The sequence below is a fragment of the Diprion similis genome, chromosome 4, assembly GCF_021155765.1.
Source record: "Diprion similis isolate iyDipSimi1 chromosome 4, iyDipSimi1.1, whole genome shotgun sequence".
Classification (NCBI taxonomy): Eukaryota; Metazoa; Arthropoda; class Insecta; order Hymenoptera; family Diprionidae; genus Diprion; species Diprion similis.
The window spans coordinates 22,172,948-22,198,854 of NC_060108.1; the positions used below are offsets into that span (position 1 = coordinate 22,172,948).

The 25,907-nt window shown below is 38.1% G+C and overlaps 4 protein-coding genes across 6 annotated transcripts; 2 read left to right on the forward strand and 2 right to left on the reverse strand.

Annotated features, from left to right (window-relative positions):
• Window positions 1–218: 218 nt before the first annotated feature.
• LOC124405393 (nuclear valosin-containing protein-like) lies at window positions 219–5,032 on the reverse strand. Of its 2 annotated transcripts, none has more exons than XM_046880253.1 (11): window positions 4,773–5,032; window positions 4,198–4,425; window positions 3,766–4,047; window positions 3,296–3,607; window positions 2,952–3,171; window positions 2,601–2,883; window positions 1,917–2,421; window positions 1,663–1,830; window positions 1,185–1,511; window positions 835–1,056; window positions 219–751 (listed from the first exon to the last, which is right to left on the reverse strand). In XM_046880253.1, exons 1-11 carry the CDS (start codon window positions 4,926–4,928, stop codon window positions 611–613), a joined length of 2,844 nt encoding a protein of 947 aa, XP_046736209.1. In that variant the 5' UTR covers window positions 4,929–5,032; the 3' UTR covers window positions 219–610. The 2 variants fall into 2 exon arrangements, with proteins under 2 accessions (XP_046736209.1, XP_046736208.1); XM_046880252.1 differs by having other exon boundaries at window positions 3,685–4,047.
• LOC124405399 lies at window positions 4,553–6,309 on the forward strand. Of its 2 annotated transcripts, none has more exons than XM_046880266.1 (2): window positions 4,553–4,690; window positions 5,401–6,309. In XM_046880266.1, exon 2 carries the CDS (start codon window positions 5,420–5,422, stop codon window positions 6,116–6,118), a length of 699 nt encoding a protein of 232 aa, XP_046736222.1. In that variant the 5' UTR covers window positions 4,553–4,690; window positions 5,401–5,419; the 3' UTR covers window positions 6,119–6,309. The 2 variants fall into 2 exon arrangements, with proteins under 2 accessions (XP_046736222.1, XP_046736219.1); XM_046880263.1 differs by lacking the exon at window positions 4,553–4,690 and adding an exon at window positions 4,707–4,841.
• Window positions 6,265–25,194, reverse strand: LOC124405392 (1-phosphatidylinositol 4,5-bisphosphate phosphodiesterase gamma-1). Its single transcript, XM_046880251.1, has 19 exons — window positions 24,880–25,194; window positions 24,056–24,253; window positions 23,828–23,977; window positions 23,539–23,677; window positions 22,935–23,103; window positions 22,554–22,867; window positions 22,253–22,459; window positions 21,735–22,155; window positions 21,106–21,417; window positions 20,687–20,868; window positions 20,353–20,530; window positions 11,835–11,900; window positions 11,006–11,197; window positions 10,291–10,512; window positions 9,984–10,190; window positions 9,478–9,859; window positions 9,219–9,358; window positions 8,854–8,961; window positions 6,265–8,761 (listed from the first exon to the last, which is right to left on the reverse strand). The coding sequence occupies exons 2-19, from the start codon at window positions 24,225–24,227 to the stop codon at window positions 8,654–8,656; spliced, it is 3,669 nt and encodes a 1,222-aa protein (XP_046736207.1). The 5' UTR covers window positions 24,228–24,253; window positions 24,880–25,194; the 3' UTR covers window positions 6,265–8,653.
• Window positions 17,252–19,643, forward strand: LOC124405395. The gene is made up of 3 exons (XM_046880258.1): window positions 17,252–17,483; window positions 17,708–17,794; window positions 18,240–19,643. The coding sequence occupies exons 1-3, from the start codon at window positions 17,439–17,441 to the stop codon at window positions 19,473–19,475; spliced, it is 1,368 nt and encodes a 455-aa protein (XP_046736214.1). The 5' UTR covers window positions 17,252–17,438; the 3' UTR covers window positions 19,476–19,643.
• Window positions 25,195–25,907: the final 713 nt, after the last annotated feature.

Genomic DNA, 25,907 nt, shown 5'->3' on the forward strand with positions numbered 1-25,907 from the left:
AATATGTATCTCGTGTTTCTCAAGTTAGAGTGGAGATCCCGAAACCGGGTAAAACACTGATATACATACTAACAGGTAAACATATGATTCGCATCGCGTTGCTTCGTATTTCTGCCGAAGGTGGCAGTGTGAACCATAAGTATTTTCAAAATTATATACACTTTGAAACTGCCCGTGCGTAAGTATGCATTGTTCCTAGGAGTGATTAAAGACTTCTTGAAATTTTTAAATCCATTATTCGTACTCTGGTAATTTGATTTTCCAAATATTACAATACAGAAATGATATTGGCTACGTAAATCTTTCCACATTGTGGTTAATACTTACAACTCAACACTAGCCTACTATCTTTGGCTGTATTGTGAGACGCGTATACAACGATTCGGTTCTAAACCCTTTCACAACAAGACCTTCGGGGATGTTCATAAGAATGTATATATATAATAAAAATCAATGAATTCTTAATCGCTAATCACTACATATACAATCATAAACCACAGTCAAAATAAATGAACTTCATAATCTAATATCTCATATGCATTCAGCGAAGAGCCTTGTTGACGTAGATAAACGGTTCGTGAAAAAACTTCGGCAACAAATAGACGAATATTCACGTTTCCATTGCTTCCATTGTTGTGTCGACCAACTGTGCATCCATCGGAGTTTCCATCGGAGTTTCCATCGGAGTAACATCCGAATCATCTTTCACCGGTGAATAAATTTTTCGTAGCTTTTCATAATGTTTAATTTCCTGTAAATCGAAAAGTATAAAGTTTGAAAAGTAAGTAGGTACCTAAAATTCAGCAGAAAACCTCCAGTTACAAATTGTCATACATTTTCTTGGACCGATGGTCGTATCTTGTCGAGAGCAGTGCCAATATGCCTCATCGCAACTTCCACAGGTCCTTGATATCCGTTAATTAACTCCTTCAATGCCTCAAGGCCTGCCTCTCTAACCAAGGCAGCCAAATCTGCGCCTGAATATCCATCGCATTTTTCACTAAATCCTATCTGGGCCAGATCTACATCAGTAGCTAGTTTTGGTTTTACTCCATTCTGGTAACAAAAATAAATCATTAAAGTGTAAACTGTTCGATATTCAAATACCCACTAAATTTCAATTTGTTAAGAAAATTCAAGTGAGATGTCATGTTTAATAAGTAATAATATCTCACTAAAGTTACCTTAGTCAAAGCTCTCAAAATATCAACACGATCTGTTGGATTTGGTAATCCGACATATAAGATTCTATCGAGTCTTCCAGGTCTCAGAACAGCAGGATCGATGATATCTGGACGGTTGCTAGCAGCCATAAGAAAAACTCCGCGCCTTCCCTCAACTCCATCCATTTCCGTCAACATCTGATTCACCACACGGGATGTCGCCGAATTATCACCTTCCGATCTCTTTGGGCACAGGGCATCCAATTCGTCGAAGAATATGACGCAAGGAGCAGAATTTCGTGCTCTAATGAAGCATTGGCGAACGGCCTTCTCACTTTCTCCAACGTACTATGACAGAAAAGACAAGATTTTCCAACGTACTTGTATGTTGCATATTTTATTAATCTACTTGACCCCAACAATTATGTTGCAGTTCGTTGTTCATTTTTTGTTCATACTAATGATACAAGTTCGAAGAAAACTAGTAAAATAAACTTACCATGTTTAATAGTTCTGGTCCTTTAACAGAAATAAAGTTTATACCAGCTTCATTGGCTATTGCTTTAGCCAGTAAAGTCTTACCACAACCAGGAGGACCGCACAGCAGTACTCCAGTCGGAGTCGTAAGACCTAACTCTGCACATTTTTCAGAATGCCTCACAGGTGCCTGAAAATGGTTGCACGTATAAAAACTCTCAACGACTTAATTAGGTAATTACTGTTAGGTAAGAATTTATCATTAACCACACTCACCAGTATAGACATTTGCAATTCTTGACGAATATTTTGTAGAGATCCGATATCATCCCACGTAACATCTGGGACCGTGGCGAATCCTTCTCTCTTTGCAGATGGCTGAACAACAGACAGAGCAGCTTCAAAATCCCGATGTTCGATAAACACTCCTTGAAGGTACTCCTCCGAAAGTGGTGGTTGGTCGTGAAGCCACATCATCAAATCAGTCAGTTCTGACGACTTTGAGAAGGCAGTAATTTTTTTTGTTTCTTCAACTGGATCAACATTTTGAGATTCTAATTCATTTGGCATAGAGGTATTTTCCTGCTTTGCCGCCGCAATTTCTGGCACCACGCTGCCTTCGCTGATACTCCCTTCAGTTCCATTTGGTATACTGTCACAATCCGGTTGTGCATTACTACAAACTTCAGTATCTGGAATACTTTTGACAACTTCTTCCGGCTCCTTGATCTCAACTGGTTCAGTTTCCACAGTAGTTTTCTTCTTGAGATCTCCGAATACTCTTCCCATTAAATAGGTAAAATTTATAATTAACTTTTTTTGGAAAAGAACCAACAAGTAAAAAAAATTGTCAACAAATTCTCTCAAAATTGCAAAATATTTGTCAATTTTCATCCTGATGTAGTTAGACATGTAATTCTGAAAGTTTGTCACAGATATTGACTAGTGTTGTAAGATTACCTATTAACAGCTGCGACGGCAGCTTCTCTGATTAACGCAACCAAATCTGCACCGACGAAACCTGGAGTAAGTGCAGCTATCCTAGTTAAGCTGACGTCTGATGCTAGAGCTAGCTTGGTTGTAATAACAGCTAAAATTCCAGCTCTTGCTTCTCTGTCGGGAATTCCTAGCGATACTTCACGATCAAATCGACCGGCTCGCCTCAAAGCCGGATCCAACGCATCTGGTCTATTTGTCGCACCCAGGACCAGAACACGATCACCATTCTCTTTGCTGCCCAAATCTGCATCAGCACACAACAATAGACTAAAGAAATAAATAAAAATTTTGCTAAATGCACACCAAACTTACCATCAAGACATGAAAGCAACTGAGCAACAATTCGTCGTTCCATTTCTCGTTGAGCTGTAGCCCTATGTGGCGCAACAGCATCTACTTCATCTATGAATAAGACACATGGAGCCACTGCTACTGCTTGCTCAAACAAATCACGTATTCGAGATTCACTCTCTCCTGAAACACCTGCGACAAGTTCTGGGGCAGCAACTTTTATTAGAGGCACAGCTAATTCCTGATCAATCCAACAGAAAATATTAGATTGGTATTACAATTTGGCTATATAGTAGCAGTGGAAATGTTCGTAATGTTGATTTATTGCAATTGTCTATCATATGGAAATAATGGATTCAAGTTACCCCAGCAATTGCGTGAGCCAACAGTGTTTTTCCACATCCTGGTGGTCCGTGCAGTAAGAATCCTCGAGGTGGAGAGATACCTAATTTTTTGAAAATCTCAGGATGTTTGATGTGAATCAAAAGCTTGCAAACTTCTTCCAAAACTTTTGTATTTCCACCGATATCGGCAAATTGAACTTTGGATTCCGTCACTTCTCGCTTCTTTTTGGCTGGCGTTGCAGTGCCAACTGCATAATTACTATCTCTTTCAACTTTTCGTTTTTTATTAACTTTCTCTGGAGTGGGGGATTGTAACACTATTTCAGACACGCGCTGTAACAAAAAACCATGGCATATTTCATCACCGGTTACTGGTAAAAATTACTATCAGCAAAAATCAGAATACTCACTCCCTTTGGAAGTGCGGAATCTACTTCCAAGGGCGAAGGCTTGGGAGTGCTTGATCTGGTATACATAGGATTTTTCTTCACCTCTCTATGGATATCCTTCGGCTCATTTGTTCCCTTGTTTTCTTCAGTCTCCTTGGACTCTTTAGTGCCTTTGAGCTTCTTTGAATTCTTGAGCTCTTCAGGAAATTGGGATTCCTTAGGCTTCTTGACATGTCCAGAAGATGTTGCTTCCATTTTACCTTGCTCATCGTCACTACTAATATCTATCAACTCTTTGTCACTTGAGTTTCCATTCTGACCATCCAAATTCTTTTTATACATCTTCAGCAGCTGGTTGTTCAATGTATCGTTAGGAGCATCCGGCTACAATTAGAAAAAAGAATAACAGTTAATAGAAAAATGATTAGCAGTTGAGAAAAGTTAATTACTGCTGATTGTATTTTCATAACCCAAACAAGACTTGAATGATCTACAGAAAATTTCCTGAAACTAACATATGTGAAAAATCCATACTTCCAACTCGACGTCTTCATCATCGTCATCTTCATCTTCTTGCCAAGGAGCATTGGGATTGAAATCATTCTTTTTGGCCAAGCCATCAGCAATCTCATTATACGCCTTGCGCACCATTGCCCTAAAGGCACTGCGTTTCTTTGTGCGATAGTCACGGTATCGTTTTTGTAAATAATCAGCAATCTCGTTCACATCTATGTAAGTTTTGTCCTCATTGTCAAGTAAGAACTGAAATAACGAATTTCAAAATTACACTAATAAAACATTTGTCAGGTGAATAAAAAAGGGGGGAAAAAAAAAAATCAACATTCGACATCGCCACGCGTACGTTGTTTCCGTATTGCTTTAAAAATTGCGCCAAATTATGGCGAACGCCGAATGCTCGTGGCGGTGGCTCTGCAGCGAGTTACGGCTTCGCCATATCCTCATACTTCTGCTGAACCCTACGCCGCGAACGGAGTGTAAATCGTTTGAAGGAAAACGCAGATTTCAGGTTAGGTGTGATTCAATTTATCATTCATTATCCAGTCGTGTATACGCCTGTAGAGTCTGATAAATGACGGCGTAAAACTCACCGCGTAGACTCGTGAAACCATTAGTGGGTCCCTCATGACTGATCTGGGAAGTTCGTCAACTCTCTGCCTGTTTGTGATCTTGCTTTTGTCCTCATTACTTGAACCTTGCAAAGGAATAATATCCAGCGAAGTATTCAATTTGCCAAATTTATTCATCACCAATTAAATCACAATCAACTTTGACGCGTTAAAAAAATTCTCTTCAACAATCTCGCCGCTCTAATCTTGAACCCGAGCAAGCTCGAAACTCTAAACTCTACCGAATGGCGGCGCGTTACGGGTGCATTCGGCAGCATTGGCGCATTTCTTGCCAATGCTACGAATAGGCGGCAGACGGCGTACGATTCGCGCCCGCCCTTTTAAATTCAATTCGAATATTCTTCGCGTTGAAACTTGCTGCATCTATCTACTCGGAGAAGATTGCAGTTTCACACAACAGGAAAAAAGTATCTCTGTTGAAACCTGTTGAGTATTTTCTATAAAGCGTCATTGCCCACTCTTTAAGATTTACTGGCAAGGTACAGAAATATCTACTTGCAACTGGGATTCATTGATTCCAATTACCCCTAGGATATTTTTTCAAACTTATTGTAAAGTCCTAACAGGCTTACTCCTTTCTTGTTTCTAGATCCAAGCGAAAACGCAAAATGATTGGAGCACTTAATTGCGGTATTCTGCTGCGCGGATCAAGACTATGCAATTACTGGAAAGTTGCATCAAATGTGAAGTTCGACATGCCATCGAACTCTACAACAGCAATGATGAATAGGCCACTAGCAAGAGAAATGTGCAAAGTTCTGCCACAAAGGACTTCGAAATCATTAAAAACACAGGGCACAGATGGTATACCACTTAATTACGACATTATCTATACCTCACATGAATATCACACTCAGGCTCAGTATATGTTCACATTTATGCCAGTTGGAGCAACAATGGGATGTATTTATGAATTACTATACCAATTTGATTTTACCTTTTCTGATCCGATGGGTGCAGCCTTGAACATATGGATTGTAATTGCATTTTATTTGATGAATATCAAATCAGCTATTTTGGCGTACAAAGCTCCAGTGAGAATCTATCACGACAAAGAAACAGGAATTTATAAGGCTGTCTTCAATGCCTGGAGGCCATTTAAGATTAGGACACTGGAGTTTAAAAAGGGATCGGTCATGCAACTTCTACCACCTGATGAATTCACTTTGTTTGCACATAGTAGATATCGTATAAACGAAGAGAATATCTACATGGTATTCGAGTTTTTTAGGTACCCTAGTGATTTGTACAATATGTTTGATGCAGTAGCATACGAGACTGATGAAGGAGTCAAAAACAATAAATAGTCATCCTAAAGTAACTGAATCATACAACTCTTATATGAGTTTCTTGTAGTTCTGACAAACTATTGCACAACATACGTCTTATATGTATGTAAAAGAGTATTAACGTCAGATTTTCAACCGAATAAATTTAACACCACATTAAGTTGTGTAATGAAATTATCTGCAAATTTAATAAATCAGAATTACATTTTTACTGTTGATTATTCACATTTCTGCCCCTTTTACATTATGAAGAAATTTATGCAGGAGACTCACGTACCATAATGAAAAACTATAGGCACTTTGAGAAAATGCTTAAATAAAAAAAGAACCTTTTTGTTATACATTGTATAAAGATAAATACATTTATTTTTCTTACACACATCATGTTATGTGAACAACTATAACGCCGATACTATAAAATCAGTTTCAGTACGATTCTTTCTTGGTAAATGAAATTAATATAACTCGATTCATTTTGGTCGCAATGTGCATGCATATATTTTAAACTTACTTATGTTATTACAATGTCAATAATAACATAATATGAAATGACAAGAAGTTACAAAATATTTCACTTAACTGTATTTGTCCTAGCGACATAACATTTCTCTTAGAATATACATAGATTTGTTCTAGTTTCCTAAATTGATATATTCACTCGTGGACCTCAGTCATAAGAATGTGTTGGAGAGCACGTAATTAGTTCATGTATTATACGTAAAACTGCAATTCAGAAAACATTTGATACATTCATTATGTACGAATGCTGCAGTATAACTCATTGCACGAAAAAAATTTGCTCATACTATTTTTATTACTAATACTAATGAAACATTTACCTATAATCGACAAATGCATTGTATTTTAAACTATCAGGCATACTTAAATGTATGTATATCCTCTCTCTCCTTGAAGTTTTTTTCTGTATGAATGTTTGTGTTAAATGCACATTAATAGTTTACGTTCCATATCATTTATACATTGTAAGAATTTTGCGATTTTTTTTTTTTTTTTGCGTTACCAATTGCTTTGTACTTATTTAACTAATGGTTAATCCAGCTCAAGACCAAATAAATTGATGACATATGGTTTAGCAGTTGGATTGTTACATTGAGCAAAGCCTTTTCATGTAGGTACGTTATAACGATAGGCAAGTTCTGAGCAAGCAACTTGAATTATACACTAATTACAGAGCAAGTGATGTACGGGAGACATCAATGATCATGCAACAACCAGAACAATCAATGTTGAGCCTATATTCTTTTTCACACACTGTATACAAACATTATTTAATAAATGAGAACATGCTATAATAGACTGTAGGATATAAATAATCTAATAATTAGTCAATTATTATTGGTAACATGTTTCTCAAAAATCGAATCAACTTCGTTGGAAGGATTGATAACATGATTTGTCTATCTACACAAGATCTAAACGTATTATTTTCAAATATTGCATTTATAGTCTCGTAGTGAAGTTGCTGATGTATATAAATGTAACGTATGTGATTACTAATTATAATTTTTTTAGAAAACTTAATAAATATTTCGCTTATTTTATGACTATTAGTATTAATTTATCAGATCAGAATATCTGAAATAACGTTCTCAAGTGGCCTCAAAATGGTAAAGTTTCATACTACAGCCTTCAAGAACTAATTATAATATGAGACAAACGGCATTTTGTTTTTCATTCGATCTGGAACGACTAAATCTTTTTTCATTAAAGATGCAAAATTTTGTAATCGTTTACCTTCTGTTACCTCAATCTTATTTTCCAACATACATGTATTAATTGCACCATTTCCAATGGAATGAATATATGATATCTTTTATTTAAGGTAATTATTTGTTACAGGGATATCGTGATGTTTGCAAAAAATATTGATCCATCTTATATTGAAATTCGATTACTATACGAGACTTTTTCGGGATGCACAAGAGAAAAAAGAAAACATTTCATGCTGGAAGATCCAAATGATTGATAAATTTATAGCAAAAACTAAATTGGTTGACTGTTTTGTTTTCGCGCAAGTACTAATATTTCCTTTTCTATGATATGTCTCGCTGATATTCTCGTTTTAATCTAATAAAATTTTACTTTTTATTACTACGCAAGACCAACAGACATTTGTCGAGAGTTTAACAAACTAGTTGGAGGATATCAGCTAATGTACTTGTTGATTTATAGAAAATTTATTACTGGGTATGAAAACGTATACACATGATGTCACTGTTGAGAAATAGTCACCCAAAGGCTAGAATCAACTAACAAATATAGCTGTATGCTTCTCACGATCTCCAACGATTTTGTATCCTAACAGCTTAGAATCTGCTTGTGATATGTACAAAATAGTGTAATATTTTGATGCTTTTTTTCAAAGTTTGTTAACAGTCAGGAATTTGTGGAAAAATAGAAACAAATTTTTGATCGGTTATCTTGCCTTTGCGTTTATACACTATCGTATTGAAAAATTAAAAAAATATCCGAATTATAAATATCTTACCCAGCACTGTCAATAAAACTGAATTGACAATCACTCGTCTAACTTTAAAAATCCAATATGGGAATCCTAGTGTGAGAATCTGTGTCTGACTCATTCGGAGTGTTTCCGGTCATTACAGGATTATGTCTAAGAACATGATTATGTCCAACTTCCTGTAATGGATGTGGAAATGCGTTACGAATGTTTTCGACATTTTTAGTGAATTTCATAACAGATATATTGAATCTAGCGCTCATGTACATACCGATGTTGATCCAATTTTAATATGAACTAAGAGAGAAGCAAGTTCGAGATCTTCACTGAAACTATTCTTGAGGGGCACACTTCTATAACCTGTTCTCAAACATCGGACCTAAACAGAAGAATATTCAGCTTATTTGATGAATTATGGTAACCCTTTTGCAAGAATGTAGAAAATTATCTACCATCTTAAGTAATTTCATTTAATTTAAAGGGCATGCCTGACCGACACCACTCTGTTCTCAAGGAGGTGCGAGTTCAAAGAAGGACTAGATTTTCCTAATTTTAGATTACAGAAACAAATTTATTTCATTTTCACATGCTTGCAGCGATATGCGAAGTAAATGAAGAAATAGTATGACAGCATACCGGAAATGTAGCTTGCCCGATGAAATTACTTTCTCCGAACATGTCTTCATCTTGTACAACAAATCTTAACAGAGCAAAATATGGATTTGCTATCTCAAATTCGCAGGATTCATTCCACATCGGATTAAACCCATTATCCGCTGAAAAAAACGTGAAATATTTGCATAATTTTGTCCGATAAAAGTATTGAATAAAAATTCAATCATACGATATAGAATAAAGTATAAGAAACTAAACAAAACTATTATTATTAACTTACTTATTGCTTTGGTATTTAATTTTACTCCAGCATCAAAGTCCGCCCCAACAACTTCGACTTCGACAAACGGACTAGCGATTCCTCTTCCTGATTTGCTCAAATGCCTCGCACCAATAATTTTTAAATTAATTTTCATCCCATCAACGTTATTCAATGTGTTTCTGTCGTATGGATTAAAATCTTCTCTGAACATGAATCCAGGTTTCAGTAAATACCCGCAGTTAGCATTCTCTCTGAACTTTGCCTGGTTAAGCTGCATCGGCTTATCCCCTGTTTGATAGTTGAGAGCTATCATCTGACTTCCAGAATTCCACATCGCCACAGGATTGTAATTCGACGAATCTATGCGCTGACCTTTCGGATACACCCGGCTGAATTGATGCTGCGAAAAAATGCAAATAATTTAAACTCGACCACTTTGAAGAAAAAAAAGCATAATATTCTTCAGCTGCGCAAAAACTAATACCGATTGAATAACGCATACAAGTCTGGTAGGTGTTTATTACCTGGTGATACTTCAAAAAGAACTTATTGTCCTGCTGACAAATAAGTTTTTCAGCTTTCGTTTCTGGGAAACTGCTCATTTCGTAAAAGACAAATCCCTTGGACTTGATTCTCTCCATATGGAAAGGAACTGAACGGAAATAAACCGTAAGATCAGACATTTCTTTCGCTATTCGCCATGCTCGTTCCATTTTTTTATGCTGATTTTCCTGCACAAAGAAAGAATGCCGATATTATGAGTATTTAAGGTAGCACAAAAATACATTGAAAATAATGATTAGTGTATCACTTTACGCATGATATACTCACCCTAGCACTAGCATTTTCTGCAGCTTCTCGGATGCTCGTCATCCATCTCAGAGCAGAATCTTCGGATGGAGCAGCAGCTTCAAACGTAGAACAAGTGTTCGGAGTCTGTATTCTAAGAACCCAATCTAACAGAGGTCGTTCCCTGACTGCCAATTCCACAATTGCTCCCGTAATGTCCAGAGATCCCTTTTGCAGAGTTCCAAGCATCATGGAATCGGACGACTATGTTGATATAATAACAGATGTTACATCGCATACAGAGTGGTCCCTTTCGATAAATCTATATAATTACTTCTAAAATAATTTGTACCATTTTCAGAATAAACTCTCACGATTTTTTAAACTCGGCATTTTAGATATCAGTAAGTATCTGATTATTTGCAAAAATGTTCTCTTTTTCAACAATTTTTCAGCCTACTCCTTTAATTTGATAATGGTCGCAAATTTCACATAACTTTACGAAAAAATTGATCGTTTAGATGATATTTTAAAAGCCAATTACTAAGAATATCGAGATGGACCGTCTGTCTACTGTTCATGGAATGTCTGTAATCGATTTCTTGGGAAGGAAGATGAAATTTTTTTTTCAAATACACGAAAGCAACTGAAGACATGAAAAGAACGCTTTTTTACAGACGATATAAAATGAAACGGATCGAAATCTTGTCGCATTCACATGATTTTCAATTACTTTATTATTATTATTTTTCTTTACTTCAGTTATGTTTTCCTGAGACTCTAATTTCTCCACGTAAATAGCAGGGAATAATTGCTGCTTCTTCCCCCCGTAATCTCCTTTCCACCAGCCTCCTTCGCAGCAATTTACATTCGTAATTATCGCATGTTTTGAAAACGTCAATTCATCATCTCTGGTTCCCTTAAAGTCGTAAATAGCTTTCACCGTCAACTAGAATCAATATAATAATAATTACTATTATCTAAGTATATACGTGTACATATACCAGTAAATCATATGTTAACTTGAAGTGAATACAATCCTATTGGGAAGATAGATAATCTCTATATATTATATATGTAAATAAAATAAATCAGACAAACGATGTGAATAGAATAACACAACTAAAGTATATGTTAGTTTGGAGCAGAACCATTAATCTGGGAATATGTAGAGTATTTTGATTTTATTTCATTTTTTTATGTAAATTAAATGTTTATTATATATGTATTAACTTTCCCTCAAGAGGACAGATTTTTCGAATTTATATCAAAGAGTCTGAATATCCTAGCAAACATTCAAAATACCGAGAAAAAAAAAAATGAAATAAAAAAAAATTCCTACATATTCAGTGATTAATTGTTTTGCTGCAAACTACACCGAGTAAAAAAAGTCGTAGAATCAACTAAACGAGCGATCACGGGCGGGGAAATAAATATTTATTTGTGTCGATTCAAGATCTGTTGGTCTAACGAAATGTTTAGTTGGATTGCTAAAAGTACCAACTTGCAGAATTTTTCAGGGTTTTAAAAAGATTGTGGAAAAACTTTTTGCGGATGAATATCAAGTCGTTAGTTTTGCAATTTACCGGAGATGTAAAACTGCTAGGATCCATGTATCCAGATGTGCCATAAACCGTTCCTTCGTCCGGTTCCTGAAACAGAAAAAAAAATTGTAAGTAAATAATTTTCAATCAGACGCTCAAGACAGACGGTGAAAATTTTTTTTTAACGTAACTTGCGGTTTCCTCCCTATTTTTTTAATTCAAATTTCTGCTAGGAATAATAATAATAACAATAATGATGACGATGATGATGATACCAATAATAACGACAGGCCTAGGAAGAGCGACACGTGTCACATGTTAAATTCACGTATAAACATAATATCCTGCAAATAAAACTACGTATCACCAAGAAGCGGGGCTCCACTTAAGATGCGCATCGCGTGGCGTCGGATATCCTGGGTCCGGGTGATCCCAGGGTGTATAAAGAGGGATTAGGGGGCCCGAGCTGTACCGAGAATACATTACCCTCGCCTTGGGGTCTGATAGGATCTCGGGAAACCACTTAGGGACGGACAGTACTTTACCACGAACTCGCTCGGCTCCGCGGGGGTTGTTTTGTGATTCTTGGTACGAAACGAATACATTATTCGATTCGGAGAGGAGTAGCGAGGAAGAGAGCTCGAGAGCCGATGATGAACGATCTTGGAAATGTAAGAAGAGTAAAAATGTCAGTGTAAGATAAATTTTGAAATGAAAGATACTTTTCGAGTCGCTATCGAGTTCAGTTATAATTGCAGCTTAAACAAAAGTCTGTAAGAGCAGAGAATTTGACTCCAGACGTTCACTTTCGCACGTATGAAAAAAAAATTGCCTGTAATTCGTTATAAAAAAGGAAAAGAATCTTTGGATCACCGACCAGTAATAATTAAAATTTTTTTTTTATTAAACGACTTGCCTAACGTGATAGAAAAAAAATGATAGCAATCAATCTTCAGGTCACACGTTGTACCACAAGTGAAAGCTCTGTCTTTTGAGGCAGCTCAGGAAGAGAGCAGGATGGAAAAAGATATAAGATAGAAAAAATGGTTCTCGATCTAACGTAGAGAAATAGATATAATTAAATGATTACGCGGTGCAAGTTGACCGATGCAGTACATGCGTCCATTACATACTTCGAGGAACTCTTCCCCGTGAAGACGAGAGTCTCCAACCTTAACACGAAGACAAACATTTTACGTGACGCCACAGATCCGCACGTGCATTGACACGTGTACCTTGTAAACTCTGTGATTCCGTGTAGACATAGCGTAAATGAACATCAAGTAATCGTTTCTCTTCACTGTGAACGTGAAAGAATTTCTGTTCAAAGTGTTATCGATAAATCAAAATTAGTTTAAAACCTCTAAAGAAATCGAAACATTAGCAGAGATTATTTTCAAAGAATTGTAGCAAAGTTTTAGATTATGAAAATATATAAAATATTCAAATACTTGTATCGTTATATTATAAAAATTGAAAAAACCATGAACTCTTTTATTGTTTACTTGATCAACTTTTTCATTCACGAAACTCTGGACGTGATTAATTCATGGTTGAATATTAATCTCATTCGTAAGAATTTATCGTATCAATAAGTGAAACGAGCTTCTTGGCGCACCTGCTGTGAATTTTTCACATCCGGTATGATCATCGGAAGAATAAATGATGAATGCCAGCTGGTTAACTTACTGGAATTGGTTTCTATTATGAAGTCAATTATAGATATCTACGTTGTATTGGTATTCGAGGACGTTTCTATCAACGTTTTTTTCCTTCTTTTATAATATAGACACGCGCCACCAAACACAATACGCACTTCCGGTTTTTAAAGTTAGGTTTTTGATGCAGGAAATACGATACTTCACTGCAAACGCTTCATTTCTTAAAAAGTCTTTATCAGGTGGGTAACATTCAGAAACCATTGAAAATCAAAGAAATGATTTCCTGAAATACAGATTTTTTGGAGGAAACATAAATACCTCCGATTGCATAAAATCGAAAAATATTTATAAATTGAACAGGACTTAAGAAATTTTTCAGTATCTAAATAAAATTCCAGAACAATGTTTAATAATACCGCAAGACGATGAATTCCTCATCATATTTATAAGGACTATAATTTAACAAACAGTATCAAATCAGCCTGACGCAAAATTCGAGATAATAATCGCGATATTAAAGAAGAAGAAAATAATCACAATCGGGCGTTGTTCTCTTCATGGAAAAAAAAAAAATATCTTTCATCTATTTCCTCTTCACCGTAGATTAACCCATATACATCACGTGTATAATATAATTGCGTGCAAAAATATTTATGGACAATTTTTTTGTCAGCTAAATTATCGTGCTGCAGATAAAACTATATCGTTGCATGTAAAACAGCATAACCGACGTGCAGACAGAGACTAAAGACTGATCATTATTCAAGGCACGCAGAACGTGCGAATTGCAGAAAATCGCCGACTGTTGAACCTGAGAAATCCTGTTCTCGTTATACCTACGCGATCCTACCAGTTCGACCGGTATTTTCACGCGACGTCGCTTATACACAAGCCGCAGGTAGTGTGCAAGCCCTGCGTAGTCTAGGGATAGGGAGAGACAGTCATCCGTACATGACAGCCTGCCTCATCACGGGGTCACCTGTGCCCTATTCTTCTATGTACACATAGATACATACAGTCACACCTTCCGCGGCCTTTCTGCCCCTCGCTTGAGATTTTTCAAAGAATTTATGATCACCTGAAAGGGCAGAAAGGCAAAGGTATTAGGGACGAAGAGAAGAAGGGTAGCCGCCCCGTCAAACATCTTTTGTCCCTATTTCCCTGTCCCGCAACACCTGTCGCGTATAAATTTTCTATCTCATAGAAATCCAAATCGAATTTTGCACTATCATTTTCATCTTTGCTGTGCATCCCTCCGTAATTTCATCTCCCATTTTTAGAATTTTTTTCTTTTTTTTCTGTTACACGCTATTCGAGGAGGTTAAAGTGTAATTGTATGTATGTATGTGAAAAATTGAAGAATTGTAGTTGTATGTAAAAAAAATATAACGAAATCTGGTTTCCAAATCACGCTGAAACGATTTCTGTGTAAGGAAAAGTGGACGTTGAGGATCACTGTAGGGTGTAAAAAGACACGTTGGGTTATTTGTACGGTACGTTAACGACGGCGGGAGGAAGACTGATCAAAGAATTCTGTGTAGAAGGTAATTCATTGATCACGGTATAAGGTACTGAGCCAGAAATCGACGAGATAGATCCTTGGTACAAGATTTTCATGCGCTATTCAGATCTAATTGCCATCTCATTGTCAGGCTCTCAGTTCAATCCGGATCGATTCACCCCTCGTTGATCGAAAGTTAATTTTCTCACCTTGGATGATAGGGGAAAAAAATTGTGTGAAGAATAAAATACTAAAAAACTTGTCGCGATGATTTTATCACTTATAATGGAGTTTGAATTAGTTACAAAAATTGTAAAAAAATCAGGCAATTAGCTAGGAACTCGAATTATATATATACGATTACTCGCAGAGCTGGTTTTCACCTTCCATATTTTAATCACTAATCGAAGCCATCGCAAACAAATAGCTGACGAAGACGGAAAATTTGAACTTCCGAAGCAAAGGAAAGAATCCTGAGAGTATAAGCAGCGAGCACGGATTACGATTCGCTTAGTCATTTCCTACCGCAACCGCGTCACACGTGATTTTTGCAACAAAGTTTAATCTGCGACCACATGCTACGCACTATCCTCAATTTTGTTTTATAAGGAGATAGAATATAAATGTATTTTTTTCGCAAGATTCTGACCGTCGAACTAACTTTCCAAGAGTTTATGAAAGAATTTCACAATCTTTGTGCGAGTCGTAAGCACAGCTCGGAAACCGAAAAACATGTAAAAGATTATTCCATTAGAATAATCATACCCTGTAAAAGCTAGCTGCCCCGATTGACGATAAGGTTTAAAAGGACGGAGTCACGGCATTCTGCTTCCTGGCTTCTGCAGAGCCGCACTTGTTACCTCCTCAAATAAGGGACGACCCTTCGACCGGGTCCCGAACCGTGGGAGTATTTTGAAAAACAGGATTATGCGAGGGACTGTGCACTAGGAAATATCTGCCTGCGGTAGCAAGAGACTCGGATTTGCGATTTTTCCGTCTCGGAATCTCAGGTTACCGATCTCACAATGCGCAACCCCTCGAGGATTACGATAATTTCTCATCAAGATTGAGAGAAAGGTAGACTCGTCTGGTGTCTCACCTCTCGAAGGTGAATTTGCAAGGTACATTCGCAGAGTCAGATCGATCGTCCCTTTGTTGGGTAGATTTCATTGTCCAACAGATTATTCGCTTTATCCGTTTTCTCATTATTCCGACGATAATATGTGCTTCGAATCGAACACTTTGCGAAATGACCGCGAGACCGCCATCCGCACTGCCAAATGCCGCTTCTTGCTAAACATGATCTCGTTTCTCGCTTCCTTGAATTCAGAGGCTGCGACGAGAGAAGCACAGCAGCTGGTGCAACGCGTGAGCGAAGATCAACCACTTGAACTCCTTTTCCTTTTCCCGTCTCGAGTGACGAGAAATATCGTCGTGCGCGTAAAATATATACAGACGCGTTGTATGTTCGTACGTGTGAATTCTCGCCTGTCGTTTCAAGTCGAGTCAGCTCAACTTCTGCGGTGTCAAAGACTATCAGCGATTACAATGACGACGAAAATGGTCCGCGGTTATTCAAACCCACATCACGTCCTCGCCGTTGATGCAACGGCAGCTGCAGACTCATATATCAGAGAAATGTACGAAAGAATACATGCGAACTGCGAGTAAGTTCCGTCCGAAGTGACCAGATAACGATAAACTTGCGAAATTTTGCAAACATGAATTGTAAAATCTACTGCCATTATTGTTTCCGTGTATTGGCAATTGTCATTTATTATAGCACTTGAAGAATCATTTCACTTTTCGCACGTTTAAAAATTTCGAAACTTGAATCGTGGCTATACGACCAATTCCCGAGATATTTATTTACTCTATATACGATTGAACAAATAGCAATGCCGTTATTTATCAAAGTGTAAATAAAACGACAATAAGATTTGCAACAAGATCGATTTCCCTATTCGCAAACTATTTATCGCCACAAAAAATTTCCTCATATTATCTACAATTTTTTTCCATTCTACGTTCATACGTGCACTCAAGCACCTCCTCGAATCTGTAGGAGAAAATCGAAGGGTTTAATTTGCTCGAATTTTTCCCCCATTCATCTCACAACATCTTATCATGCAGATTTCCATTTCCATTGCCTAAACCGAACTTTCGAGTATAACGGATTTCTTCTCAGCAGCGAAAAATTGTCTTGATATTTTTAATCACGAAAAAGAATTGAAAAATCTACATGTATATAAATGTAGACATACATCGGGAGGAAAGAAGATCTGCAATGAACTGCCGACGCTCTGGATCTACTAAACTTCTTCGACGACGCTCTTGGGAGGGGAACATTTGTACCTAGCAGGCGTTCCAGACATGCAGTCGGGGTTAGTTTGGAAAAAGACGCGACCGAGGTTGGATCGTTGGGCGTGGTATACCTGAACCGGCATAATCCATCCACCTGCAGACGCGGACAGATCGAGACGGATGCAACGACAAAGATCGATCGGGAAAATGGATGTACTGTGGCTGGTGAGTAGAGCTCGTAATTCGTATTCGTATTTCTCGGCTGCGATCGTGGTCTATCGATCAATTAATACAAATTCGAATAGTGGATGAAAAATTCATCCTTCATAGTTGATCAATCTTGATTTCTCTGTTTATTGGTGTTCGATATTGCAAACCATCGAAAATACTTAACAAGAAGAAAGAGCAAAATGTTTCGCTCATATTCATATTTTTTCGCTTCGGCACAGATCGGATTCTTCCTAGGAATCGAGTTTCTCTGCGGCCGAACAACTCTCGCTCACATCTCCGTACTTTCGAGCCCTAAGGATGCCATTGTGAGTATATAAGTGTGTGTTTAATGTCTAGTTGTAATTTAGAAGCATTGCAAACATTAAAAAATAAATAAACGAGTAACGCTGGAATCATATATCACAGCCAAGTCTGGGAATATGATTCCAGATTCGTATACATCGCATATCTCAAATGCGAGTAAATCCCTCATTATTCTGGTCTCCAAATCCGCAAAACCTACGCAGTTAAGTAATTTTTTTACTTATTTATTTTTTTTTCACATGAGCTGTGAGATCCTTGTAATCAACAAGGGCGAGAAATGTTCTGATATTTTTAACGAATCGAAACAGCACAAGAAAGAATTCTTCGAAATACCAAAGCCTCTAATATTGCTAGACTTGAGGAGAACTTGGATTCCCTTTCCTTATCAATTTGCCTATACGTTAGAATACAACGAATTAAAAATTGTGAACTGATTCGTCCCTGCAGGGTTACGGAACGCAATACCGATTCCAATACTACGTACGCGACGAGCACGGGGATTACAAAACTCAGGAAGAAGCTGGAGAAGGTGGAAGCGCACGGGGAAGCTACGCCGTCGAGGAGCCGAACGGTGAGTTGAGAATCGTCCAATACACGACGGACCTGAGCGGCGGATTCAAGGCGCACATAAAGGTGGATCACGCGGGAAAATCACCGTCAAAACTCCAGGAGATCGACATACCGGCTGAGGAATTGCGGAAGTTGATGACCGAGAACCGGCGGAAGAAGGCGGAACTGGATATACCGGAAGTGAAATCCTCCAAGAGCTACGTTCTCGGTCCACCCCGAAAAATGTCTGACATTGTGATGGAGCAGGCGGCGGCGATCAGGGAAATTATATCGAAGGAAATAAAGGCGGAGGAGGAACGCGAGGCGGTGGGAAAACTGAAGGTGAAGGGCGGCGAGAATCCCGTGGAGGAAGATCTTGGATCGACGGACGTCGTCGACTGCGACGAGGAAAAAACGGCCACGAAAATTCCGGAAACGTCGCTTCCTCGTATTTCCTCACTCCAAGTTGAAGACAAGACAAAACCAACGACCGAGCCAACAATTCCTCCGACGCGCCGTGAAAACGAAGAAACGCAGGAGCAATCCGTCGACGAGGTCGACTCACCGGACGAAGTTTGCGGATCTGGAGGCTGTCCGTCATATTCCAGTGAAAAAACTGCCAAGGCGGTTTCAACCGAGGAACAAACTGACGAAAGAAACAATTCCCAGGTAGCGAGGGATAACTCAGAGGTCCCGGAGATTGGGAAAGAGACCGCGACGCTCCAGGAAGGGGATCTGCAGTCTCCGTTGGTCCACGTTGCGTTGACTTCACGGAAAATCGACGAGAATCCGAGTCTCATTCGGGAAGCGAAGCCGAGTCCCGTAAAAAATTTCAGCTTCAAGAATCGCATGATGTTCTACAAACCGGCGGATACGAGTCCGAACGGCTCTCTGGATCCGAATCTGCCCAGAAAGTCCGACGGCGTTGAGAAGTCCGTAAATATTGCCGGAGACTTGGCCAACGAGAATCATGCGAGCACCGAAGGAGAAGAAGAAATTGTGCTGTACTCGCCGCAGGTGGAGAACGGAGAGCAGGGCAACCGGAAGCGCAGGTTCATCAAGGTACCCTACGAAGTGCTGAGACCCTACTTCGCCAGCGTGCAAGAAGAGGAACAAAAGAAAATGACAAAGTGATCGGAGGAATAGAGAGAAAATATTATTGTAATAATGGACTGATTTATAGTCTTGCGAAGAATTTGCTATAACGTATTGCTGCGTTCTTACTACGATGTACGTACTTACCTTACATACGTAATACGATTAATGAATTTGTGATTTGCACGGTATGATAGTATTTTTATAGATGTATATGAATATATCGTATATACGATGATTATACGTATTTTTCAAATATTCATTCGGGTGATTGTGATGGAATTTTTATACATTTTTTATTCATAACGATTTACTTTTCGGTTAATTATACTTATTATTATAATGCGTTATTTGCTTCAGGGCATTACGTAAATAAAGTTGAAATTTATACTTCGAGTTAAATTTTAATTTTAATAAATTACCGCTGCCTCGAGTTATAACACCGCAGAAAATAATAATATTTAGGAATTTTATTTACTTGTATATTGATCAGCCCTGGACGACTTCACGCGTTCGTCTAATCTGGGCATAATTTCTTAGCTTAATATTTAGAAACGGGTTATTTAACGGTGGTGGTAATGATTTTGGTAAATGGGTCGGTGCCACGTGCAATTTTGATAATAATCGCGATGGTTTGTGAGGTGCGACCACAACACACAACCTGTGTTGAAACGACTGACAATTTTACGCACTGTATAGTCCGAACTACCTACGATGTATAGTGTATACCCTTGAATTTTACGTATAGTAAATAAATAGATAGTTGAGTGAATGAATAAATGAGCAAACAAACAACTGTTGCATTTTTTTGTAAACCCGTCATTTATACGAGGAAAAAAACCAAAACTTTCAGGGACGCAATAGAATTTTTAGGAATAATGTAATAGATAAAATGATAAGAAACATCGACACTCACCAAACCAGCTCGGCGCAGCAGATTCTGATTCACAGGATCGGTGAGCTTAATTTTCTTGTAGAGCGGATGCCGTTCGTAGTAGCTAATCAGCTCAACCAAACTCTCAAACTGGACTGTTCCAATAGTGTAAAGACGACCATCCTGCTTTATTCTACAATGCTTGATCTTTCTCTCTGCCCTGTGTTAGAGCGAACAAAAGTTAGAGAACTAAGAATCGATATCCATCACAAATGATCGGTGGAAATAAAATTGGGCCTTAAAGGTAATATTAACAGGGCATGTCTGCATTCGTAAAAGTGAAAATGTAAGAGAAGAACAATTTTTTGAAATTTACCTAAAGGAAATAGCGTATGAATTGACTTCCTTCTCACTAGGCCTCACCAAAAAGACTCCATCGGCAGATACTCGTCTCAGCATATCTTCCGCTTCGCCACGAGTACAATCGGCATGCCACCATTCCTTTTCTTCATGTTTACTTGGCTGAGGAACTGGCTCTCGTAGAGTTATCAAAAATTCCTACACCCCATAAAATTAGACAATCGATAAATCAGTGTATTATATCACTTGTCGTAAGATAGTACGAAAGTCGATTCAAGATAATCAAATAACTTTCAAAAGATCACGGTCGAAATTTTTTTTGTTGCGCAGCGGTAAAAACCGAGGAAACTCAGTTATCGCAATCCCAGAATTATTGCGTGTCTTCATAATGCTGAAAGAATATGAAATCACAAGAGAAACGTTCAAATTAATTACCTGAGTTCTAAGTGGATGAGTACGGTAGTGAGTAATTAGACTATAGAGACTATCGAAACAGTTTGTTTCTATCAAGTAGAATTTCGTTTGACCCATGTGTTGCTTGATCTTAATGCGACCGTGATTGACCGTGCCCTGCCTCCAAAATGAGAGACAATAATCTCCTACAAAAGTGAAACTTTGTCTGACTAGGAACGTGCCGTCTCCCAAATGTGAATAACGTTTGAGTAGTTCCTCAGCTTCTTCTCTATCTCTTCCCAGCTTTCCATGGAACCATTTCTCTCCAAAATGCAATTCGTCGTTTGGCACGCCCTTTCAGTAGAGTAACAAAAAGGAATCATATTTCGCATCAATATCATTAATTGAATTTACGTGCACGGAAAGAAAAATGTTGTAGATTTTACATCTCCTATGGTGAATATATGACAATTGCAGCAAGATTTACAGATCCAGTAATAAGAGTTACAACATGCTTAGGTAGATGTACCACAATTGATGTAGATTTGACTCCAAAAAAGTTTTGTCCGTATATTCATCACGATAAATGTAAAATCTAGATTACATTTTTTTCCATGTATGCTTAAATTTAGACGTCAACCACGAACGGGATTTCCCGAGTGCGCACTCACTTCCGGCGGTCTGTGAATAATGCCTTCTTCCTCGTCATCGTGATTTGCCTCTGGAGGTTTCGAATATCTATCCGTATAGTGCAATTTCTGGCCGGTTAGAACGAAGAAATGAGGATTCCACACTTTATCGATTGGATCTTCAAGGAATAGGACGCCTTTTTCCCCGATATTCCTAAGATCCATTTCTTGTCTATTGTCATCATTTTGGGGAATGAACAGATTCTCGTCTACTCCGTCCGGAAGTTTTTTATGTTTCAGTAAAATTTTTCGCCGCAATGCGTCCGGCGATGGAAGAACAGTTTCGTTTTTATCCACGCGCTGGGATACCAGCATATCACCAAATATATCCCGCATCCAACTCGCCATTTTGCGCTGCTGGGGTAACGTACAGTTATCCTCAATCGAAAGAATGACTGGAAATCTATAAAGAGAAATTGCGGGGACGTTTTGTAAGGATTTGAATCAGTGAAACTTGACTATTGTTCTTCTATCGATAATTATTTCAGGATTGATCATACTCGGATGTGGCAAAGGCGTGTTCCTTGATCGTTTTTATAACGTCCACAAACTTGATCCTACTTGTGAAAGTGTGCCCGTGGTAAATAATCGGCATTCCATCGGGTCCGTCCCAGCAATCTAGTTCAATACATCTACAGCCAGCCCGCAGAGCTCTGACATATGCTTGACAGCTACTTTCACTGAATACTTGATCACCAGTCAAGTACCTGTTTGAATTTTTAACTAATTATAAAACTATTCCAAGTACATCACATAGTAAATGACATATTGAGAAAAGTAAACCAGCGAAGGTGGGCTCACGTGTTGTGAGACGATGCAATCCAATAATCACTCAAAGGTTTGGTCATGTCGTGCGTGACTTGATCATTCCTAGCATCCCAAATCTCGTTCTGTTTAGAGTATAAAAAGTCGATGAACTCTGAAAAAATGAAGTAGGGCTCCTGAATGTCCCTTTGGGGATCCTGAAGGTATTCTCTTATGAAGCGGGATACGTCCTGTTCGATATTTCCCAGTGGATCCTGTTGCTCTATTAGTAAGAAGTTGCGAAACGCTTGGAGAGTAACTGTTTGTCCACTTTCCGAATAACCCACCAATTTATCCCAGTCAGCGAAGTTCTAAGTGACAAAACATCTTACGATTGCTATAAAGTCAAACTTTAGTGAGGATTTTAACCATACATACATTTGCGATATTATCAAACATCAGCTTGTGGTAAAGAGTAACAAAATCGTCAAAGCCCAACTCTGTTCTGTTCCTTGTATCAACATCTTCGAACATCTCTCTTAGCCGGTTGGTCATAATCTTACAGTTCACTCTTGGTAAGAAAGCCTTGACATCCTTCAGGGTGACCCTATTAATGAAACTATACTTAAAACAGTTGAATCATTCATGCTTTAATTCAAATAATAGTCATGCGGAATTCCAAATTAACGGACATATGTTCATTCGTATTCTTGGCGTTATGAGTTATAAGATGAAACCTTTTGGGTTCCTGTTCAACTGCGCTTGCACTACAGACTGATAGACTGTATTGATTTTCTCTGCTTCTATTGCGTATAGTTATTGATAGATAAGACAGTTTATCAGGCAGACTAATTCAGCGTATTATCTGATATTGATTCAGCTGGTAATTCTAATGCTATTTCTGTTCCTGGAAAATCACGTAAGGATAAAATAGTCCAGGTTGGATTGCGGATATTTTTTCTAGCTGAACTTCCAGTATTTAGCAAAGCTGTTGGAATGAGCTGACACAGATAATATCAAGCTTTTTTAAGCTCTGACTTACGACTCCCTGGTGTTTTCCATCGAGTAAAACTCCTTCCTTAGCCATCTTTCAACTTGCAGCGGATATGGAGCATTAATGGTATCTTGAACCAAATGACGAAGGCCTCGCACCCAGAGCTCGCACTCTGTTTCACTAATTGCTGGAGAATCAATTTAAAATTAGTTACTAGCATACGAAAAAGAGGTAGAATCTAAATCTTGTCAAAGGTACGACATAAAATAATATAGTAGAATACTAATTGCATACCAAATTTTACATAATCAACCTATTTTTCAATGGTTTTACTTACCAGATATAGATAATGTTTTCAGGCGAAACTCAGAGCCATAGTAAACAACAAAGCATCTCATGGATTCCATTCTCCTGGAATCCTCCGGCCACTTTTCAAAATCTTCGTAGTTTTTTCCAACTCTTACTTCCTTGATCTCTCTTATTTCAACTGAAAAAGAATACGTACGACAAAATAGAGAGGCTCACATAAAAGCACAGGGTACAGAAATAATTCTGAGGTTCGTACCTGCGCCTTCGAATGGTCTGAACGTAGCGCTCCTCGACCAAACTATTTGCCTAGTTTCTCTACGTATCAACAGCGTCTTTTTCTCAGGTCTCTTGCGTGGGAAAAACCTGGTGACCACTGTTCCCCGTTCCAAACGGCTTATGATTTGCTCCATCTCTGGTATTCCGTTCATTTTGGGGAGAATTTGGTAACAACAATCTGAAAAATTGACAGCAAAGTAGATGGTTTCAAAAGAGAATTTGAGAAAGGTGAGACACAGATGAGGAATGCTTGTGTGACTATATAAAGTTCTGTTTACGAATTCAATGAATTTTGAAACACGAGTAAATATTGTTTTTAGACGTCGGAGATTCTAGCTAACCTTAAAATCTTTTACAAGTATGTACATTCAAAGCTGGGAAATCAGTAAAAATCAGTCGAAGTACGAAATACCGCAAGTAAGTGTGTACAATTGTTATACCCGATGTAACAGGGCAACATAACCCATAACGGAAAACTCTCTCTTTTTAATTTCACCACTGTCAACAAGATTAAAATTTCATGTGCCACACGAACCTTTCACACTCTCTATTTAATTGTAAGACGTAAGTATATAGCGTTATAATAATGTTTGCATCAAGCAGAAGTGAGTTTTGCGATGTTATTATTTTATAACCGGGTTACATCTTATCATAAAATTCAGCGTTCTGCTTTCTCAGTTTTCTTAAATTCGTACAAACAGCATTAAAATACACAATCCCATCACATGCATATACACTCCATATCGAGTACCTTGTAATTTATTTATTTATTTATTTTTTCTAAGTACATACATGATGTTTTACCTTATATTCTAATGAGGAGATATATATTGCACGATGTAAATGCGGTTAAAAATGATACCGTTTTATCATATATCCGTTGTCATCAACTGTCACATTATTGTCGAAGAAATATTCGACCGCTGTGCGACTAAGCTCCCGACAAACATATCGAGCAACAACAATATATCCGTATACTTTCGGGACATCCAAGTCAATGTTATACGGCACTACACGTATGTCGCACGATGCTGTACACATTCATGCATAGAAATGGAATAGTCAAATCAAATAGTATATCGCGATGCACGGATGCGTACACTACTTAAAGTCTGCGCGAACCAGCGGAAGACGGCGGGCAACAACACCAACTTTACTGTTCTGTCTGTTTTCAGCTATGATTGTGAGTTTTGTGAGTTCGAACCTGCCTTCACGGTTCGAACGCGATTGAAATCGCCTGCTGGCGATAGATATTCATTCGCCTTTGCGCAAGCGGCTTGCGAACGGCGCGACTGCGAGTGGCGGCCGCCGTCATTTCAATTCGATAACAGGAAATTCATTGCCCAGGCAACTCCATGGCAGCCGTGTGACTGCTATGCGGATAACCGGATAACCACATTTATATTTGCAGAAATCAATCCGTCGGCAGAAATTTACCGAAGCTAATCTCCGCCGCTTGAGCAACGGTTCTTCTCTGATTCACACGCTCAAAATTAATGGAAATTACACTTCCGGGTCTGACTAGAACAATATAGGATAATTCAAGTTTACCAAATAACTCGTCGAACAGGGAAAACGGAACGATTATAGATATAAATCGAAGTACGTACATACTAGGAATTTTATTCGTACACGGATAAAATGTAATTTGGAATTAAATTTGAAGGTAAAAAAAAAAAAAAACCGAAATCTTGGTATATGAGAAGAAGTATGCATCTATCTTCATGAGTTTGAGAACGGTTTGAGTATGCTAAAAATTAGGGATACTGCGTACTGCAGTATTAACTGGCGGTTAAACCGAGTGTATGATAACACTTTCTTCTGACCCTAAT

Excerpts from the sequence above, each read along its gene's own strand:
- LOC124405393 (XM_046880252.1), bottom strand. The coding sequence starts at position 4,928 with ATGAATAAATTTGGCAAATTGAATACTTCGCTGGATATTATTCCTTTG. Across the intron at positions 4,048-4,197 it reads ATGAAGACGTCGAGTTGGAA|CCGGATGCTCCTAACGATAC; the intron begins GTATGGATTTTT and ends TTCTAATTGTAG. Across the intron at positions 752-834 it reads GACCATCGGTCCAAGAAAAT|GAAATTAAACATTATGAAAA; the intron begins GTATGACAATTT and ends TTCGATTTACAG.
- LOC124405399 (XM_046880263.1), top strand. The coding sequence starts at position 4,807 with ATGACTGATCTGGGAAGTTCGTCAACTCTCTGCCT. Across the intron at positions 4,842-5,400 it reads AGTTCGTCAACTCTCTGCCT|ATCCAAGCGAAAACGCAAAA; the intron begins GTTTGTGATCTT and ends TCTTGTTTCTAG.
- LOC124405395 (XM_046880258.1), top strand. The coding sequence starts at position 17,439 with ATGCAACGACAAAGATCGATCGGGAAAATGGATGTACTGTGGCTG. Across the intron at positions 17,484-17,707 it reads AAATGGATGTACTGTGGCTG|ATCGGATTCTTCCTAGGAAT; the intron begins GTGAGTAGAGCT and ends GCTTCGGCACAG. Across the intron at positions 17,795-18,239 it reads CGAGCCCTAAGGATGCCATT|GGTTACGGAACGCAATACCG; the intron begins GTGAGTATATAA and ends TCGTCCCTGCAG.
- LOC124405392 (XM_046880251.1), bottom strand. The coding sequence starts at position 24,227 with ATGAACGGAATACCAGAGATGGAGCAAATCATAAGCCGTTTGGAACGG. Across the intron at positions 11,198-11,834 it reads CTAGCAGTTTTACATCTCCG|TTGACGGTGAAAGCTATTTA; the intron begins GTAAATTGCAAA and ends TATTGATTCTAG. Across the intron at positions 10,191-10,290 it reads CAGAAAATGCTAGTGCTAGG|GAAAATCAGCATAAAAAAAT; the intron begins GTGAGTATATCA and ends TTCTTTGTGCAG.